General features: G+C 41.2%; 1 protein-coding gene across 3 annotated transcripts in view; it reads right to left on the bottom strand.

The window, feature by feature from the left end:
• CPM (carboxypeptidase M) overlaps positions 1–15,200 on the bottom strand; it is a 33,002-nt gene extending 17,802 nt beyond the window's left edge. The window contains exons 1-2 of one of the 3 annotated variants that reach the window (XM_056339515.1): positions 14,994–15,200; positions 14,472–14,622 (exon numbers count right to left, since the gene is read on the bottom strand). In XM_056339515.1, coding sequence (XP_056195490.1) covers positions 14,472–14,525 — 54 coding nt within the window. In that variant the 5' untranslated portion in view covers positions 14,526–14,622; positions 14,994–15,200. Of the gene's footprint in view, positions 1–14,471; positions 14,623–14,782; positions 14,890–14,993 lie in introns of those variants that run through there. The other 2 variants (XM_056339514.1, XM_056339513.1) reach the window with 2 other exon arrangements.
• Positions 15,201–21,384: the final 6,184 nt, after the last annotated feature.

The following is a 21,384-nucleotide window of genomic DNA, read 5'->3' as shown; positions in this document are numbered from 1 at the left end:
TTTGTAGAAGTTTCAGTCTGGATTGCCCTCCCTGGTTTGTTTTGTTCTGAAATGTATTTCTACTTTTCTTCACTTTGTTCTTTACAGCTTCATTTACGAAAAATAATGGCTGTCATTTCCAAGAAAGTTATGGCTACAAAATGAAGTGACTGGGCAACGCACCAGACCCACTCTCAGTACTGCTCAGGCTAGGCCACTGATACAAAAGTTCATGGAGGTCCACTTTGACCCAGAAAAAGAAACAGGCTGACTATAGTCCTCCTGGACTGGCTGTGTGTTGCACACTGACTCATGGATAGGAACTGCAGTGATGCTGATCCATGTTGAGACAGTCTCTACCTAGAAAGGTGCAGGACAGAGAGAAGAGGAAGAAAGGCTGACTCTTACACTAATGCAAGGTCCCAGAACAATTTAATCATAAACAATCACAGAATCATAGAACAGCCCAGGCTGGAAGGGACCTCAAAAGATCATCTGGTCCAAACGCTTTCATGGGAGGATGAGCCTAGAGGAGATTATTGAGCACTCTGTCCCATTGCATCTTGAAAACCTCCAGCGATGGGGATTCTGTTACATCCCTGGGGATTCTTTCCTCCAGGAAGGAGAGCCTGAACTCCAGTCTTTCCTCACAGGGCAGGTTCTCCAGCCCTTTGATCATCTTCATGCCCCTGCTTTGGGCCCTCTCCAATTTGTTCACACCTTTCTTGAACTGTGGGGACCTGAACTGGACACAGCACTCCAGGTGCAGCCCGACAAGCACCATGTAGAGTGGTATGATCACATCTTTATCTCTGCTACTAACACCTCTGCCAGTGCAGCCCAGGATCTGATTTGCCTTTGTTGCAGCAGCAGCACACTGCTGACTCATGTTGAGCTTGTTGTCCACTGGGACCCCCCAGGTCTCTTCCAGCAAGGCTGCTCCCCAACCACACAGATCCTAGCCTGTACTGGGCTCTTTGGTTATTCTTTCCTAGTCTTTGTCAAACTTCATACTGTTCTTGCTAGTCCACTCTTCCAGCTTGTCCAGGTCTCTCTAAGATGGTTTACCCTTCTGACTTGTCCACCTTACCACTCAGTTTGGTATCATCATCAAACATGGTGACAATGTTTTCAATCCTATTGTCCAGATCATTTATGAAGCTGTGGAACAGTGTTGATCTCTGGGGACCCCACTTGTGAAAGGCTGTCAGCTTGAGTAAAAATCATTACCATCCTCTGAGTGTGGTCTGTTAGCCAGTTTCCCACCTATCTCCAGGCCACCTATCCAATCTGTACCTTGACAGTTTGTCCAGGAGAAGGCTGTGGGAAACAGCGTCAGAAACAGTTTAGAGCACTGAACATAGCTTGTTCTGACACTGGCTAGAAAATTTATTTATTTAGATGTCTAAATCCAAGCCTCAGATATGAATCTACTTGGATCCATCTGTTACCTATAAAATGCATAAAGCTAGATTGTGAAAAAAGACATTGTACCAAATCAACATAATGACCTCAAAAAATTCACTTTTGAGATTTGATGCAAGCCACAACAATTTATTTCATATCCTCTTCCTTAAAACTTACTAATTTTTACTCTTACTTATCCCATGTTTGGCAACAAACTCTACAGGTCAAGTAGCATATTATCAGGGTAGTGTGCATATTAACCAGAAAGATGTGGCCCTAAGCTGTAAGGAAGGCCACTTAGTAGTAAGAAAAGATAGAGAAGTTGAATAGAAAGTGTAAACTACTTAAAAGCTTTGTCATTATTTTTCAGATTGTTATTGCATTTCCCTAACTGCATTTGGCAACATATTCTGCTGTGTCTTGGGATACTCCATCCTCACTGGCTACTTGTAATACTAGTGTAAATCTACATTATTTCAGCAGTCCTGAGAACTTAGCCTATTAGGGTTTTCTTCTATCATGCTCCATACAAGCTTTTAAAATGTATGTCTCTGACCCCCAAAGCATACAATCAAAGCACTGCAAAATAAGAAGGGGGACCAGAAAGACAAGGTTTTATTCAAGAGAATGAAACAGGGTGGTGGCTATGCTTTAGGCATAGCTTGTGTCAATCATGTTCAAATCTAGTATAAGCAGAAGAGCTTCAGCCTAGATTCTATGATGAGAACACCAAGTAACAGTAGTGAAATAAACATACCAGCTGATTTTTATAACAGCTTCCACTGCAAGAGCAACCACTACATAATTATGGTTTGACAGAAGAAAAAAATGATGCAAATAACTAGCATCTGCATTACTTATACAAAATATTGTGGGGAGACAGGGTGGCATGAGAGTCACTCCTTGATAAATTCCTCTGTAGATATACCACAATTCCCACATAATCTCTCATATGCTCTTTAATCTACTTTAACTATGCATACTATTACTGAAAACATTTCCCTAACTGCATTTGGCAACATATTGTGCTATTTCTTGGGATACTCCATCCTCACTGGCTACCTGTAATACTAGTGTAAATCTGCATTAGCTGCTACCATGCAAGATACTAAGGCATCTTTACAGTTTTCTTTTTATTGTAGAACTATGTCAGGGTATCCTCTCAGCTGCATCTGACACATTTTCTGATACTAAGTCAAACTATGCTTATTACTACATAAAGTTCCTTATATTGCAAGGAGAGATATATCAAGAAATCAATCCCAGCTTTATCACTAACTTTTAAATTACATTCATGGTAAGTCTGTTTCCATGCTAAAACAAACCATTCTTTGGCTTTTAGTCTTTCTGATCTGTACTAGTATTCCCTGCAAAGCTCTGTGCTGTGAGCATGTAACATAGGAGTACAATGCCACCCACATGCACGTACATAGGCAAGAAGGTAGAAATACAAAGATATTAAATACTTCCATAACTTAGTGTCTTCATATCAAAGCTTGGAAATATGATAAAGTGTTAGTTTCCCCACAACAACAGTAGGGCAACACTGTCTTCCAGCAAGGTATTACCACAGCTAATGAAGGATTTAGGAGCAACTCACTTTCACTAAGCAAGCACCACGAGCATCCTTGGCCTGCGGTACTCGGATTTGTCACCACCAATTCAAGCTGGAAAATCTGAAGCCGTTTTGGAACTTGTCTTCCAAAAGTGGACTGCCCAACAGCACACATGGCTTGATTCAGATTCTAACAGAATTTGAGTTACCAGCACGTTATTTATATAATCAGAAATGTCTAATCAGATTGACCGATACAGTAGCATTGCAGCAGCAGCCTTACAAGCATGAACAAATACGTGAGTTTAATCTAGCAAGACTGTTGAGTAAAGCACCCTCCAGATTACAGTAAGTAATACATATGTATCCTTTGGGGATACTAATTTTGTAAATTATCAGCCAAAAAAGGCAGCTGTCTCCATTCGGAACACAGATACTCTAAATGTCTAGTTTACACTCAGAATAACTTACACACCTGAAGCTGGGATTGGATAGATGTCTGTATGAACTGTAGTACCTCAGGTTCCTCTGTGAGAGTTTATCCTCACTTTCAGTACACCACGTTATCATGGTCCACCGAGACAGAAAAGATTATCTAAAGACTTGCAAGGCCTGTATTAGCATTAGTAATGGACAAAGCTGACATTCCAAGAAGAGCTAGGACACTTTAAACGTAAGAAAAATCTTCAAGGTATTTTGGAGGGTTAAAAAGACACAGATCAATCATACATGCTAACCAGGCATATCTGGCAATATTCAGCATGGTGCACAGGTAAGCAGAACAGACCTAAAAGAGCTCACAGTAATGTTAGACTGCAGGTCTAGCACAGTTACCCCCTCCCCTCCCCACCCCCCACCCCAAACTGACAGCACTTCTTACTTAGTGAGGGGAGCAAAGGTTTTATTATTTGTTTTGTTTCCCCAAGTATCCTGCTTAATGGAGAGACTGTAAAGGAGGTCATACTTAGCAAGAACTACTCTAACCACACCGTTCTTAATAAGCTATTGGAAGGAGTAAAAATCATTGATAAAGATGCAAATGCTTGTTTGAGGATAACAGGAAGTGAGGCCAATCAGTACAGTACCTGCGTAGCATTTTTTATTTTCATTTCAAAGTGTTAGGACTATCCTGTGCTCTGTATTTCTACTCATCAACTTTCTGAGTGCTAGTACAGACAATTCCATCTCAGCCAATTTGTGGTATTTCCTGTCAGCAACAGACGCACTACCGCTGACACAGTTACGATGCTGGAGCCACTGCTTAACTTAATATTTCTGCTCTCTTCCCATGTATCCCTTATTACAGGTGTAAGCCTACCTCTCTCTCTCAGGAAAAAAACCAAAACCCACAACACAAAGTTTCCCACTATTTAATAAATACTTATCTACTTCCAGAGACGATGCCAGCCAATCCCATTTAGAGTTGGTACCTTATAAGCAGAACTGTAGGAACAACCAATAACTCTCTAAAAAAAACCCTAGATACTGTTTATTTGTAACCAAAGCACTTGAGAAGGGAAGGGAATCAAAACAGTTCATGGTTCACATGCTTGCTTATCTTCCTAAAGGTCTGGTTGATTGCGAAGTCTATAGTTGCTTTAGATATTTTTGTAAGAGTTGCATCTTATGAGAATGACAACCCTTTCTTTCCTAAATATATGTGACTCACCACACTGTACCATTTCCAGTTCTCATGATCGATCTGAGCAGACTCTTTATACACAAAAAGATAAAAAGTTGCCAATCCAGAGCACAGTCTCTACAACAGCATCTTATAGTTTATTTGAACACAAATCAAGAAATAAAAATAAATTACAAGAATCCAAATGAAAACAACCCAGAAGGGAAGGCTGTTTTAAAATTAACATACACTAACCTTATTCAGTATTGGTTACTGAGAACAAGCACCTAGAATTATCCTGAACTGGTTTCCCCCACCATTTCCACCAAGTGGTTTCATATTCACTCCCAGAAACCAAACAGACTATTTTTCCCTTTTCACTAGCTCTTGTTTCTATTACCACAGGGGTTATAAATCTAGTTCTAGAAATATGTGCTTTATTTTCTCAGAAAGGTGTGAAACTGGTATGCATCTAATAATTTTCAGAAACACTACTGTATACATAAAAGAAAGAAATACTACACATTCACAGTAGTAGTACCATTGGATCATCATGAGCAAAGAGATTGCTTACAATGCAAGCCAGGCACAAGGTTTGTTTTTAAGTGCAGTTTATCCAGATTCAACACTTATTTGGCCTACCCTTTTACCACCGGAGGCAGAGGATGCCAAAACTCTTTCTGCCACTTGAAGACGCGAGAGGGAGTAGAAAACCAGGAGACTATAGGTTGTTGCTGTTGCATGGCTGAGGAGTTACACTTTGAGGGTTTCCATGCATTGAAGTGCCTCATCAAGAGACTTATTATGCATATTCTGGAAAGATCCTTGGCAGATCCCAGACATTATGTTTGCTCAAAGAATAGGAAGCTCAAAACAATACACATATCAACATTGGGAAGCAGAGTTCTACAAAATCAGACAGTAAGCAGTTTCCTCCCACCCCCTCTTTTCTTAAATTGGCTGGAAGGGGAAAGAATTGCAAGATAGATTATCTTTCAAAAAATAATCCAATCCTTATCATCAACATCATCTGTTTCTGGTTTAGTTAACAAGCTACATTAGTTTGACCAGTTGCTTCCAGATCCTCTCTCAAAATGGATAACAAAACATCTCCTTAGAAACTTTAGTGACTGCCTTTTAGGAAAGGCAACAAACACTACAAGGAACTAAAATTCAGATAGTGTTACTACCTACAAACAGAGTAACTTTGTCCTTTGTCTCTTCAAGAAACATGTTCCGGTGGCCTTTGTTTCCTCTTGAATTGAGATCAGCCTAATGCAATTGCATATCAAAGCAAGTTTTGTACTCTAACCTACTTTAGGCCAACCATGGTTAAGAAATATGCTTTGTCAGAAACAGCCAGGTTGCACATTGCTGGAAATGCATACTGGGGAGGTATCTATCATGCTGTGCCTACCCTATTCCTAGAATTTTTTCTAGCTGTTATTGGGGGGGAAAAAAAAAAAACCCTGGATCAGACTGTAGTTTTGAACTGACACAGTAGGACTATACTTAGTGAGTACACAGTTTGCTTTTTTAGGATGTGTTACTTTTCATTTGCGAAAGCTCTGCTTAAATGCCCCAGGTAACTGCAAGACCCATAGATGGAGAACACATTGGCTAGGAACAAAGAGGAAACGTATCTCAACTGTCCTAAATCCACTGTGAACTCAGCATGTTACACAGCAGCTACAGCAATTTAATTAAATAACTCCAGCTGCCATGGTCTGACCTTTCCCATTTAAGCTCTACACATCAAACTGCAGGATCATCTTCTAACCTCCTCACATCTGATCCACTGCATAGATTACAGGAGTTACTCTGCCAGAAGTGGAACAGTTTACAGGGAGGATGATCTCTCAGCTGTGAGAGGAGAGCTACAGCTGCCCTATGAATTATTTATTTCCATCTCCAGTATCTACCTAATTCATAAAAAGTTCAGAAAGCAGAACTAGCAGTCATGTGCACATCTGGCTTTCAAAGAAAACACCCAGCCTTAAAAAAATATAAAGATCTAGCTCTCCCTTGTATGCAAAACCATGTGTAGAACAACTGCCTAAGGAAAAAATGCTTCAGGGTAAGAAGTCACATCTTGTCTATCAACTAATTAACACGTTATGAGTAGGTCTCCATTTGTACTTACGTGAGCTAGCTGAACACCATATGCCATACCATAGCAACATACAGTAAGGCTTTAATTAGGCAGCCCTGAGAACCAGCAACACTGGTAGCTCCAAGGATCCACAGCTAGAGGTCCTGGGCAGAAAGGCCATCCAGAAGGGATGAAAGGCACACTGCCCTTCTTTTGTCAACAGAAAGCTACTAGAAACACTTTTCTACTAAAAAGCTTCATCCCCTGGAGCTGGGTAGGAAGGATGTATTACTGTGCTCTTGAGTAAAAGGAGAATGTAGACAGATTGACCATCTGGGTGAAACACAGGCACAGGGTAAGAGGTTTATTTCTTTTTAATTAAGTTTTCCATTACAATAAATCTAAATATTAACAACATTGTACTGAAATTCACCTAATTTTCCGTATTTCTAGGGAAATACAGGCCTTCTAGCATGACCCAAAGACCAGCAAATGTAGGCTGTGACAGGTTAATAAAGAGACCTAATCTGGTGGTAGAAGACCCTTAATCAAAGGCCATCTCTTGATTAATGGTTATGTTTTCTCTTTTTTTTCTTTACTGGAGAATCTTTTACTGTGCTACTCTAAGTCATGCAAAAAACCAGCAGTTTGAGGAAGTGAATACTTGAAGACCAGTGTAAGTCAAAACAGAGTTACATATAAAAAGTAACCTGAAGTGAGCATACAGGTTTAATCTGCCCCTTGCAGTCAGCAGACCATAAATTACAGTTAAATTGTCAGTATAGTTATGAGCTATATAAAGGATCACAAGCCATGTTTCAAGATCACACCTCTTATTGTATCTTTATGTACAATGCTCCAAAAAGCAGGTTCTTGAAAAAAACCCAGTAGTTTATCTGTCCATTGTACACCATTCTTAGTATCCTGAGCTCTATGTTTTTACATTTGGTTGGTTGTAGTTTATTTAAAAAAACAAACAAACAAAAAAACACAACTACATACTTACCTTCTCAACACCAGCTAAAGGATACGGAGACAGACAAAAATCAAACTGTACCCACCAGCTGCAACTGCCAATTCTGTGTTACATGAGCTCCCCAGCTTTGCTCACTTCACTGACATGAATTACAATATCCAGTGTCAATTCTGCCTACTTGTAAACAAAGATGGAAAGCTGTGAAGTCTTGTTGAGGGAAACAGAATGGCTGCAGGCTTAAGACCTTTACTGCTCTGAAGAAAAGCTTGACAAATATATGCTGCAACTAGGTAACCACAAAGCAAGGGGTAGAGATTTTTGCCACAACACCAGTTTTAAATAAACGCTACTCACAGGAGCAGAGGACTATTTCTAAATAGATCAGAACTTTCCATTTCAAAGTTAACAACATAAAGATTCCATTCCTAGATAACAGTTTTTATGAGAAGTGTTTGATCTATGTTGCTAGGATAGGTTCCCTTCAAACAGTTGTTTGAAATTTTGTTTTTAGGCTGAGACAGAAATCTCTGTTAGGGCAGGTTTCACAGGAAAATTCTTCCCACAGATTTTCTGTAAGAACTGTATTTAAGTTTAATTTGTGTGTGTGTGCACATGTGCATGTATGTAAAAGAAAACTGCAACAACACATACAAATACATACACACACTTTCATTATTATTTCTAATTGTAGGAGACAGCATGGAAGTCAAGACAAAGATGACTGAACAATTCACAGCAAGCATGAAGATTTAAGCGAATTATTTTACTTTCACTGCAAGAAAATAGGAACATGCTCAGAGTCAGCGACTGCATCTTTAAGAGTAACATCTTAACTTGTCAATCTTTTAAACATCTGACATTGACCAAGCTATGTACTTTATAAGTTTAGCCATACTGACAGGAAAGCAATGTTAAGCCATGTTATCATTGGACAAAATCTTAGTACTTGGCTATTAGAAGACTGCACACAAGCTACCTGTGTCACATCACAGCAGTCAAGCTATTATCACAGGAGTTCTATGGCTTTTCTCCTATAAGTAAACACTCACAGTATTCACATTTAAACTAATTATGTAACTAAATTGCTAGAGGATGCAGTCAGATGAAATATGAAACTACATTTCAACATTTACAGACTTTTTAGCTTCAGTTAGGACAAAAGGACTTTAGAAGTTGAAGCTAATGCAGGATCAGCGAGTTCCATTTAAGTACATGGTTTACAGCAAAGCTCAGTTGGAAGCCAAAGATTTTTAAAAAATACAGGCTAATACTTCTTGTTTATATGTCATAGTTTAGCTTTGACTAGATAACTGAAGGAGCCAGTCTTCCTCCTCCTGTTTTTTTTCCCCTTCCTATCACAGTGACTCAGATAATACACTGCAAACAGAGTTTACAAGGCTGTTAAGATCAAGCCCATCCATGAACCAAAACACCCTTGCAATAATGAAATGAACATATAAACCTACCTAGAAGCTCGTTAACGTATCTTTACATGCCACAAGTACTGACAAAGACTACAACAAAGTTGGTTATGAAGAGACCAAAAAGAACAAGTGCCACACAAGTGGAAAAAAGTTTCCGAAGAGAAGCAGGCAAGAATGGGTAAAAGTTTAACTATCACGGTAAGTTTTGGAATGCCCATTTTTAAATGAAACTCTGGACATGAGCCAAGTGACTTTAGTATGCTTTACACGAGGCCCACCAAGTGGGAAGTGTCTCATTCATTTTTGTTTCTAAAAATGAACACTTGAAAATCTCAGTGCTTATATTATCTACATATGCCATGCTTGCATGATGAGCCTGTAATTCACAGTACTGAGGAAATTTGTGGGGTTGCAGATGGGGGGGGAGGGAAGACATTATCAAGGACTGGAGACAAGAGGAAAGCCATTTGCAGCAGTCACTCAAATGGAACAAACAGAAGGTAACAGTCTCCTACACAAACATACCTCACATCATGTAACCACAGAAAAAAAATAATTGCAATACTCTCTTTAAAGAAATCACATTCCCTGTGGGTTTTCCTCTACACAGTTTATTTTCAAGACAAAAAAAAAAAAGGTTTTATCACCTTTTTCTTCCTTCCTTCTTTTTAAATACACTAGTACTTACTTTTAGTTTGTACAAACATTTAATAATGAGTAACACTGAGAAACTTACCTTCAAGTACACTGGGCTATGTATAACCTTTTCATTCTATTTTTGTACAGTGCCAGGACCCCTGAAACTAACCTGGTAAGAACAATTCCAGTAAACTACAAACATTTTATGGATATTTCAGTTTTGTTTTCTCCAGCAGTAAAACTTGTTTTCTAGTACTTTAAAACAAAGTAAAACCATCCAGAATAAGTGTTTCTAATGTAAATTCAATAAAATTTACAGTGTGTTTTACTATTGATGGTAGTAAGCCAGGCTCCTTTCATACTGTATCACAAGAACTGTCTTAAAATAAGATCTTATTTTTCCCCAGGCAGACATCATCTTCCAGCTACATACACAGACTATCAATACATAGACTAGATAAGTACAATACCTGGCCTTCTACTACTAAATATTTCCACTGGAGTGCAATGAACCTGAAGTTAGCACTCTCCTGTTCAACAGCTGCCCATAAATGCCTAAAAGTATCAATTGCACTGTATCAGAAAAGTCAGGAGATTTAAACTGATCTCTGGCATATCTTGGGCATGTGTTCCACCGATGTTTGTGCAGAATGATGTCAGGGACAGGTTAATTGCCTATTAACCCTACTAACCAGGCAGGTGCACGCTTCCTACTGCAATACCTAATCCCTAGTGCTCCCTTTTGCTGAAGTCACAGCTGCTTATCAGATGGAAACCTAGGCATATGCCACACCCTTCTGTTTTCTGAGGAGGGAAGCCCATGAATGCAAGGCAGGAAGGAGACATAACGAGCTCCAACAGGCACCAAGCCTGAGCCACTGAGAAATCCAGCTTGCTGGGAGCCCTGCTGACTACACCTTCCCTGTAGTACATGGTATCCCCTATGCATACAGCCATGTGGAAGCCCTGCGTGAACTTTAGAAACCAAACCAACCAACGAACCACTCACTCTGCATGCTTCAGCCTCTCTCTTTGTAAAGCTGGGATAGCAGAATGCTGGCAAGTGAGTTGTTGGGGTTTTTTTGGTGGAAAGTTAGCAAAGTGCTTAAAAATAATGGATGGAATGTGCCAGTTCAAGGGCAACAGAGAGAACAACTGAATAGTAAGCAGCAGAATAGGATTATTAAACCACATGGTTCTCACCTAAAAAAAGTTTTCAAAACAGCTGTTCTGCAAGAGGCTTTTCTGAAAATTTCTAATGAAACCACAGTGAATTCTGGTCAGTTTTTGGTCTTTCCAATGACAGAATCTGCCAAAGAGATGTTAATCTATGAAGTCAGCTTTAAAGCTCTTCATTAGGTAGACAGAGGTACTTTAACCATACATAACTTTTTTGCTCAATGAGCAGGAGCTGGCTTAAGGACATTTATAACTTTTCTGATTTGACTGCAATTCTAAAAATGCAGACTGGCCTCCAGAGAAGCTAGATCTAAACCAAGCTGTAATTGGCATGCTATCGCTATCAGAATCCAGAGCATATCTGAGAAGACTTTTTAAAGAGTGTGGATCTACTACAAAACTCACTCAGCTCTTTCAACATTGCTTGCCCTTGCTCTCCTAATAAGGTCATCAGGTCTATCTAATAGAATCCTTAAATCTGCTTCCCACCACTCTCATTTTCTTCCCAAAGAAGAACAGCACAGTACCTTGAACAATGACACACCACAGATCATACACTTACATAAAATTTCTTTTTGATAATACACACTAAGGTCTTCTGGTTAAAGAATCAGTCTGTTTTTCATTGGGGTAGGTTTAGGCAGGACAGGTTAATATGATTACACCAGGTCCCATCCTCCAGACTGACGCAGCTCTGCAGCCTCCTCTGTTATTATAGAGTGCTCATACTGTACTGAGGTTGGATATTGTGTGTATTAGAAAACAGAACTCCTGCCAAACATCTTTTATGAGCTTATTCAACACCACATCTGAAGCAATATAAAAGAATCAAGGTATTTTCTGGGCCATCACATGTCTCTGCCTACCTGTTTATAAGATCATACCGTGTCTCTCACAAACATACAATTCACCCACAAATCCTGAGGGATTTGAGGTTACCTACTAAATTAGGCCAAACAGATAACACTCAGTTTTGTCAGCCAATGGGCTACATCATTTTAAGCTCCCTTCTCCCCTCATTTAAGGATGAGATGCATAATTAAATATCATAGCTTCTAAGTGTACTGACCTGAAGACTAAAAAAGCCATTCCCAGTCTAGAACACATTCTTCCCAGTAATCTGGCAAAGGGGTGGTGAATTTCTCTATGGTAATGTAAACCACCACAAACAGATTGGACATCTTTTAGTTTGTTTTCCACTGGGGTTCTTGATGCTTGTTCTGTTGTGTACGTTGCTGTTAAAGTCTACATACATCAAGTAAACACACTTTGTAAATCTCACCTCAGATTTATCCATGACAAATCATACTTGACTGCTTACCTTTTATGCAGAAAACTGGCTTAGTGGGAGAGAGGAAAGCACTATTTCTTTAGTCTTGACCTTAGCAAGGCTTCCAGAATCACAGAATCAGTTGGAAGGGACCTCTGGAGATCACTTGGTCCAACCCTCCATGCTCAAGCAGGGCCACTTACAGGACTGTGTCCAGATGGCTTTTGAATATCTCCAAGGACAGAGACTCAACAACCACCATGTTAATTGGTAGTGAGATACTAGCACATTGATACACGTAAGCACAGGTGCATACAAACATTATTGTTTGTATCAGATAACTGAGAAAACAGGAAGACAACTTCAGCCTGTTAACCCAAACTGAAACTTCACTTTCACCAAAATTATTTAACCCCTGTTATCACAAAACTTTCTTCTACTATGAGCAAAAAAAAAAAAAAAACCCAAACAAAAAACCAAACACTAATTCAGTACCATCCCCTACCATATTTCAGGGGACTCTAAAAGCACATTTCTTAATGGCAGTAGCTTAACATTTAGAAAAAATAATAGAGAAGCACTAAGCATTTTTCACTGGCATTCTGCTTTATGTGGCACTGAGGAAGTTTTGACTGCCCACCTACTCCATCCAGAGGAATACTGCAGGCACACTGAACATGCAGAAAGCATAAGAGATCACTTTTCTGTGTATCATGACACGTAGCCAGCAGCACAAGGGAGAGCTCAGGCAGTTCGGCAAAGCAGAAGGCAATACACCAAGTTCTGAATAAAGTTTCAGTGCATTCCTCAACCATAATCAAGAGATGATGCATTTCCCATTTCTATGCTGATGCAACTCAGAGAAGTTGAACACTTGATGTTATCAACTTTCAGATGTCTAGATATGTAAAAAGCCAAATTTTCAGTCTCTCAAGCTGGATGAAATGTTTTGTCCCGCCTGCAGGAAGATAAGCCAGCAGAGTTCCTGCCAGAAAAGCCAGAATTTAGTCCTATCATTAAAACATTATCTAAGTCCCATCAAGGCAGGAAAACGAAGATGTGAATAATCACGAGTTTGTACCGGAGGGGACTGTACTTAAGGGGACTAGCCTTCTCTTACGCAGATGACTAACATAATCCAATATGATTCTGGCTGTGATGAAACCAAGAAGAACACAGCTTAAATAACTTTAAGATTCCTTGGCTACTTTGGGTATTTCCACAATGCCACTTTCTAAAGAAATGAGTGCAGACATGCACAGTGACAAGATCATGTATCCATAGCAACATGGCAGCAGTTTGATACCTCACTGAAACAGAGCCCTCTTTTCAACTAAAAGTTATGTTCCAGACAAAAAAAGTCAAAACATACATGGTAAGACAAGGAAGGAGGTATGAAAAGAAACTACTAGCATTATTCATGATTACCCAGAAGGATGCAGCTTTTATTTTTTTAAACACAAGCACAGATTTGATAATAGATGCTACAACTGTCTCCTTCCAGTGGTATTAGAGGAACACAAGTTGTTTCTAAAGAATGAACTTCTCCATCTATTTTTATACCTCTTACTAAAGTAATTTAATTTTCTGACTTGAAATTACTGAAGCTTTTTTTGCTAAAACTAGATAGATGTACATTATTTATATGCTAATAAACACTAAACCTTCTAATCTCTCTAAACAAATGAAAAAACTCCTTTTCCCCTATAAGTTTATTTTAGGGAAGTACCGTCATAGAGAGAGAAATTCAAATATCTGCATAAGGCCAGAAAGGTGATTATTGATTTCAGTACATTTTCCTGTGGGGTTTAAAACTGAAATCCCATTCTTCATTGAAATCACAAGACCTTGAATCAGTATGGAATTTGAAATACTTTTTGTAGTCTGCCCAGATCTACCGGAATAATTGGTAAAGCCAAAAGAGAAGATATTTTTAGCATAGCCATATGTGAGAAAACACACACTGCTATTAACAGCCCCACCTAGAAGGGGCACTTGGCAAACAGGGTACCATTTTAAGCTCTTTAGAGACAGCCCCGTTTCTGAAACTGCCACTCAGGAGGTTTCCAATTCTCAAGAAAATAGGTGTTGGGAGAACTTCTACCCTAGCTGAAGGGCGTCACCAGAGCTTGTTATTCACGCTTAAGCAAGAGGCGGAGGAAACTTCCCAGAGCAGTGAAGCAGACAGGCACCCGGCACTCGCCATCAAAGCAGCCCCTCCGCCAGCCAGCGCGGACACCGCAGCCACCTTCACCCACGCTTGTCCCAAGTTAAATGTGACAGAAACCCTTCGCTTCCCACCCACCCCGCCGCACCCCTCCGCCCCTACCTTCCACCGAGCGCCCGATGCTGTGCAAGTGGGTGAGGGAGGGGTACGCGCCATGGACCCCCTTCAGGTACGCCTCCAGGTCCCCGGCATGGTGGTACTTGAAATCCAATGCGGCTACCACAGAAACCAGGCAGAGGATGCCCACCACGTCCTGGAAAGAAACAGATGAGCCAAACCGCCGCGGGGACCGGCGGGCTCGCCGCCCTGCGCCGGCTCTGCGCTGCCGAACGCGGGGGGGTCCTCCCGCCTCTGCCCGCCTCCCCTCGCAGGGAGCAGGTGCCTCCCCCGCCGCCCGCACCCGCCGCTCCTACCCCGGCGGCCGCCCGCATGGTGCCGTCGCTCTTCCACAACTGGAGCCCCAACGCCGGGCGGGGACCGCCATCCCCCGTCGCCGGCCTCGCCCTGCCCCTGACTGACGCGGGCGCCATCCACTCAGGTCCCCCCGGCCCGCCCAGGGGTCGGCGGGGGCACACCCCCCTCCCGTCTCCCCTCCCTGCTGCCCGCCTCGCCGAGGGCGCTCACCTGTGCGCGGCCCGGCTCCTGTCAGCGCGGCGGCGGCGCAGCCCTCGGCAGCCCCTGGGGGTGAAACCCACCCGCCTCCTCGTCCTCCGCCTGCGCCTCCGTGTAGGGTGAGGGGAGGGAAGCGGCTCCGGCGCTCGGCCACGGCGGCGGGCGGGCGGCTGCCCGCGCTGCGGGGCGGCGGCCTGAGGAAACGGCGCGGCCGGCTGTGGCGGGTCGCTGCTGGTTTCACCTCAGTTTTCGTCCCGGAGACGGTGAGGGGTGTCAGGAGGGAAAAAAGGAGGGGTTGGGAGGGGTGAGCGGCGCAAAAGTTCACGTTTTGACTTTTGGTGATTTGTTTTCATTCACAAGAAGGGTTTTTTAAAAAAAAAATGGGGTTTCTTTGTTTTAATTTTTAAATAGGAGATGTGACAGCTGCCCGGCTCCGGCTGACATGCACTGTTCGTACCGCTGCTCTTCCTCAGCTCTGTGTGGTCCTGGGGTGTGATCAGACTGACAGCACCTGGGGCCCAGAGACAAAACCTGCTGCGTGCAGAGGAACTCCTGGTAGAATTTATCTGCCCAAATTAACAAAATCTCTGACTAGCACTTTTTGTAAGATGAGTTTTGAATAGGCTTATATTCACTTACTGAAAGGACTGGATTCTATCTACAGAATTAAATGCTTTTCTTGGTTTTGCGCTAACCACATTGCCTTGGGGATATCCTAGTCTTGGGATTCACCACAAAGACTTTTTCATCACCTTTTATTGTCTTTAAGATTGAAAAGGACTAAGAGGGAAAAAAAATGAAGCTAGCCTCCAGCAACAAAAACTAGGATAGCATCTACATTTATTTAAAAATATGAATGTGGATATAGCTGTTAGAATACAACTGCTTATAAATTCTGTATAATTTTTCTGAGAAGGAAAATAGCAGTTTTCATTATAACCAGCAGCAGGATTTCATCTGCTGCCTTCTGAAGTTTGCTACATTGCTCATTGTCAAAAAAAAGGGTATTGAAGGAAATGTTTGTATGAGCCAATCCCAAATAACAAGTCCTGCATTCCAAATAGAAGATGCTGTATTTAATAAAATGTTCTTGTTAAATAAAAAGTTACTGTTAAATTAAAACTACCATTTTTGTAAGAAAGCTTTTTAAAGAAGCTTTAAGAAAAAACCCAGATTTTATGTTTTTAATGCAAGTATCTGTATATCCCAATGTACCAGAAGCATATACGTCTAAAAATGGTGGTAAGATATTTATTTTCAGTACCCTCAGGTATTCTTAGTTCATGGGAGGGACTTCCATATGACATATGACAAGGGATGTATGCAATGTACAAGGCTACTTGGTTAAAAGAGATATGTAATATTACACTTCTGTTGAACAGTGTTCCTTCTAGCATGGCATTTTGGGGGAGGGGACAGCCCCAGAGCCTTTCTCCCATGCTCTGATTCCACCATATTTTAACTCTCATAACTTGACAAGACCTCCTCTCACCCATCACAAAATTCTTGAAGAGCTAAATAGGGATGTCTTTTACCTTCTTTATAACAACATAAACTCCAAATTAATAATTGGTTAGATTTGCTTGCATTTGCTACACGGAACGGGAGCCGGAGGAAGGAGTCAAGTATGTGAGCTCTACATCTGAATTTGTGAGGCTTGAATATATATATTTAGGCTCCTTGAAAGATGATCTGGAGACACCACTTGAGTAAGCAGGAAAGAAAATACCCTCAGGTGGTAATCCAACATATACATCCTTGGAAACTGTCCCAAGATAATCCCATGAAATCAGAGAACTCTGACTCCAAGACAGAGTAGGGTGTTGGCAACATAGCAAAAATCACAGGGGGCTGTAGAAATTTATCTCAGTGAAATGACTAAAATCACCTTTGATACTAGGTAATCACACAGCATTATCTCTTTGGAAATTACACCAGCCTTTAATGTAGTCAACACAGTCATGGTTAAATGAGAGCATTACTGTATTTAGGAATGTTCAAAATGATAGATTGTTTCCATGCCAGGTACTCACAAGTTAAGACAAGTCAGCCTGTTTGGCAATATTTGAGTTACATGTGACAGAATAAAACTTTTTTTTTTTTTCTTTCTTCCCCCAGCCCTTCTTCCCCAGTCAAAGATACCTGCTGCTCTTGAATCACTTTTAAGAACACGAGTTTGATTAGCCTGGGCAAATAATATTCTGGTATATGCAGTTGTGGGTAAAAGTCAGCACCAAAGACCAAATCCTGTATGAAATTAATCACAGAATCATAGAAGGGTTTGGGTTGGAAGAGACCCTGAAGATCACCTAGTTCCAACCCCCTGCCACGGGCAGGGACACCTTCCACCAGACCAGCTGCTCACAGCCCCATCCAGCCTGGCCTTGAACACTTCCAGGGATGGGGCAGCCACAGCTTCTCTGGGCAACCTGCTCCAGTGCCTCACCACCCTCACGGTGAAGAATTTCTTCCTAGTCGGCAATAAATCTTCCATTAGCATCAGAAGTTCAAAATCAGGGACTACAGGTCTGAACCTGATGCAGCTATTGTTCTCAGCACTGCAGTGGGCAACGACGCTTATGAAGAAGTGATCATCTTATGAAGAAGAGAACAGCATCGATTGTTCTCCTCCTCTCAGTGTCGTTCCGGATCGTCCAAAAGTATCCAACAAGTAAGTATTAAAGCTAGCACCTGAGCATGGGGGTTGTAGGGAAAAAAAAGCAAACTTTGACGTGAAATTCGCACCCGTGGAGCTCAGCGGATTGTTGATTGGAAGCATAGCGGGCTGGTGTAATGACGTGGGTCGCTGTGCTGCCCTCTAGTGACAGGTAAAGAAAATGCTGTCGCCAGCAACAGGTACGAAAAACGCTTCACGCAATAGTTAAGTGGCACCCTAAGACTGACACTTCACAGACACACAGCTAAGATAGGTATCAGCAGTATAAAGATCTTCTGGAAGCTTTTGTGATTTTCTGGACCGTTCACAGAGGTGATCTTGGAATATGAATTCTTACTCAGTGTTGTGTCATCTTTTGTGCAGGTTTTCTGCACTTTCCAAAGATCAGTAAGAAAAAATGAGTGCCTCACTCATTTGGCAAGAAACACAAAAAGGTCACTAACAAGGATTAAGTTTTTTAAGGATCACTGCTGCTATTAAACCTTCCTCATTTGAACTCATGCTTTAGGCATACAGACTACAGCTTCACATTCCTTGCACCAATGTAACACCAATGACCTGACAATCAGATTTCTGGTGTGGGAAAAACATGAGATAAAGGCTTTCTCAAGTGAGCCCAGACAAGTGAGTTCAGTACAAGTGATGACACACATGAATTTGATATGACAGCACAGTCTGGATTATCCTAAACCCAGATACCAATCACCTGAATAAAGAGCAATGAAGCCATTCTGGTGTATAAAACCCACACTGATGGATTAACAGGCTGATAGTAGCATGGTGAAAGATAGATTCCCTGCATGAAAACACAAAAGCACCAGAAATGGCTCAAGCATTCACCAACTTATTAGTTGTCCCTACCGCGACAGGCAGTTCTCAGCTCAGGCTTGCATATTTGGTTCATAAATCTCGTCCCCTCCATCCCAGCACAAGGATTACCCTTGGAGAAGAAAGGGATGCCCTGCTGTGTCTGGTAATCTGCAATTAGAAAATGATCCCGAGGGGGACTGCTAGCAGCTGGTACAGTTTAGAGCTGTCCAGACAAGCACTGAATTAGCTGGAGAATCTGGAACCACAACTAGCTGCCTGACAAGCCTCTCACTCATCCCATTTTGCAAACAGCAAAATCTCCATACAGCAGAGATTTTGAGCTACCATTATGACAACACGTTGTCCTGTGCTACGGTGAAACAGGTTAGTGCTGATTCGCAGGGGCTGGAAGCATGGGAACATGATCTTGTTCAAGACAAATGTCTCGAGTGTTGTGTGTTGGGTATTCTAATACAATTGTAAAATGTTTATGTTTTACCTTTCTCCTCTTAAAACAGCTTATACTTGCCCTTTCAGCAGTTCACACAGAATTAGATGTAATTTGACAACTAATTATCCCTAGAATGGCAGAACTGAATTTTGCACCTGTGGCATAATGGGTCCCTGGGTAGGTAAGAACATAGGACTAAGAATGGGGAAAGCCAGGAAGGTTTGATGGGAAGTTCAGTGGGCTGGGGACCAATGGATTTCAGGGAACTAAATGGAAAGAAGGAAGTTGAGGAATGTCTATGGAGGTCTTGAGAAAGTGGGAGAAGTGGAGGACTTGGGGAGAAGGGTCTCGAAGGTGGAAGGGTTATAAGATACTGTTGGGAAAAAGCAGTTGAGAGGATTTGGCACGGGTGGTTCATATGGAAAAGGGCTGGGACCAGTCTTTCTGCTCAATAACATATTGCTAATCTGACCCGAGGATAACAAAATTTGAGAGATTTAAGATGTTGGCACAACATCTTGTCAGGTCTGCTAATTTGTATATGAAATGCATTGCAGTTAATAGCATGGAAATTACAGAGATTCTTCATAGCTGATTTCTTGTTGATATTAAGCAATACTTTTGAGTAATCTGAAATTTGTCTCAAGAACTGGACTCACTTCAGCTTTCAATACTAGGAAAATTCATCAAGCTTTGAAACAGCATTTTGCCATTTTTGCTAATTACCCTCAGATCAAAATATCTTTCTAATTGCCATTGTCAAGAACAATGCAACACTCTTAAAATGACAGCTAGTCTGTCTCCTTAAACCAAATTCTTCCAGGACACTTAACATATCTGTTTCAAGTAAACAATGGTGCCATTTCCTGAACAAGAAATTAAGACATTTTTGGAAAACTTCATTCTGTAATAAAACAGTCTTCTATTTCTCTGCACTGATTTATGCATAATGGGCCTCTACACAGACAACCAAGTAAACAGTATGTGCTGAAATCTCCTATCAGGGAAAATGACACATTGTGATGTTTTGAACTAACCTTTTTCTTTTGGGAGAGAAATGAAAAGGGAGCTTTCTAGATATACAATATCTATGAATTTGCTAGTCAGCAGTTTAAAACTGAATGTTTAATGGTACAATAAACAAACATGTCACTTGCTTGACCTCACTGAAAGCAGCTGGCAAGTCTTTTCCTGAACCAATCTGTACTGGCTGTGTGCTGGTTAAAAGTTATTTATTAAGCCACATGGCTCTGTGAAGGCTCCATTTCTCTGAAGATATGGGTATGGTTCTGTGGCCAGCTAAACCCACCTAAAACTGAGCTGTGCCTGAGAGAGGAATTCCTGCACCCAACCCTGCTGCCTCCCTTTTGCCAATGTGCGCACTCAAGCAACCATGTGGTCAACTGGTGTATCCGGAAGCTAACTCGAACACACACACGCAATCCAAAAAAACCCTCTTCATTTTCACCTGGCTTAGTTCCCTGATCCTGCCCATATAAGCCAGTGCCTTGGCTGAGGGAGCAGAAGGGCTAAAGGGCCCATAGAAAGTGAGGATGAACTGAGAGTGAACTGCTGGCTAGAGCCAGGTAGGTATGTGATACCACAGGTCAGAAGATAGTTTCCTTAGAAGAACAAGCTGCGCTTGAAGACACTCTTGTGCTCTGCCTCAGTTCTGGCAATGGCTTGTTCCTTAGAGAGAGGTTGGACATGAAATCCTGTTACTCTCCTACCCCACTAATGATATGGGAATAGTAGTGCTGATTTTAACTGTAGGTTAATTAGTGATTGTCAAGCAGCTTTGTAAGGCCACTTAAATAAAAATCAAAGAAAGAGAATGCTCTTTCAAATACGGGAACCTCTGTTAGGCTTAGTCTGATAATGTTGCTTGTTCTGTATAGAAAGTGATTACGGACAGTTCCTCCAGCCAAATGAGGCTTCTAAGTCAACCCTTCATGACAGAAAGCTTATTAAAGTTATCTTGATACAATCAGTATTTACAATCACAACAGCCTGCGCAAAAGAACACTGGAAATAATTACTTTTATTCATAAATGTTTGTAAATCCATGGAGAAAAGCTACTTCCATGGTGGTTACAGAGGCTGGCTATAGAGCAGCCCTTAACAAGACTCAGCCTGGAAAGAAAGAGTCTTCCAATCCTCAGGCTTTGAAGGTAGTTTAGTGAAGGTCATGCATAACCTCATCAGAAAATTAAAAACCAGGATGAAAAAAGTTGTTGCTGACACCAGAGGACATTTGGGTTGGGTTTTTTTTCCTAGTTCATGTTTTATGGAATGTTTAGAAAACTAGAAAAGTAGTCAAGCTTTGATATGGAGCAAGAAAGACCAGGTAAGTTTTAATTTTGTCTTGGCTCCTTGAATTTTTATATGATTAAGCTCTTCTAATACTTATTTACAAAGACTTTTAAGTGATTTCTTGCTTCAGAATGCTTTGTACCTAAACAAAA

Source organism: Falco biarmicus, chromosome 5, assembly GCF_023638135.1.
Source record: "Falco biarmicus isolate bFalBia1 chromosome 5, bFalBia1.pri, whole genome shotgun sequence".
NCBI lineage: Eukaryota > Metazoa > Chordata > Aves > Falconiformes > Falconidae > Falco > Falco biarmicus.
The sequence above is the reverse complement of the archived record's forward strand: the minus strand, read 5'-3'. Positions and strand labels throughout refer to the sequence as shown.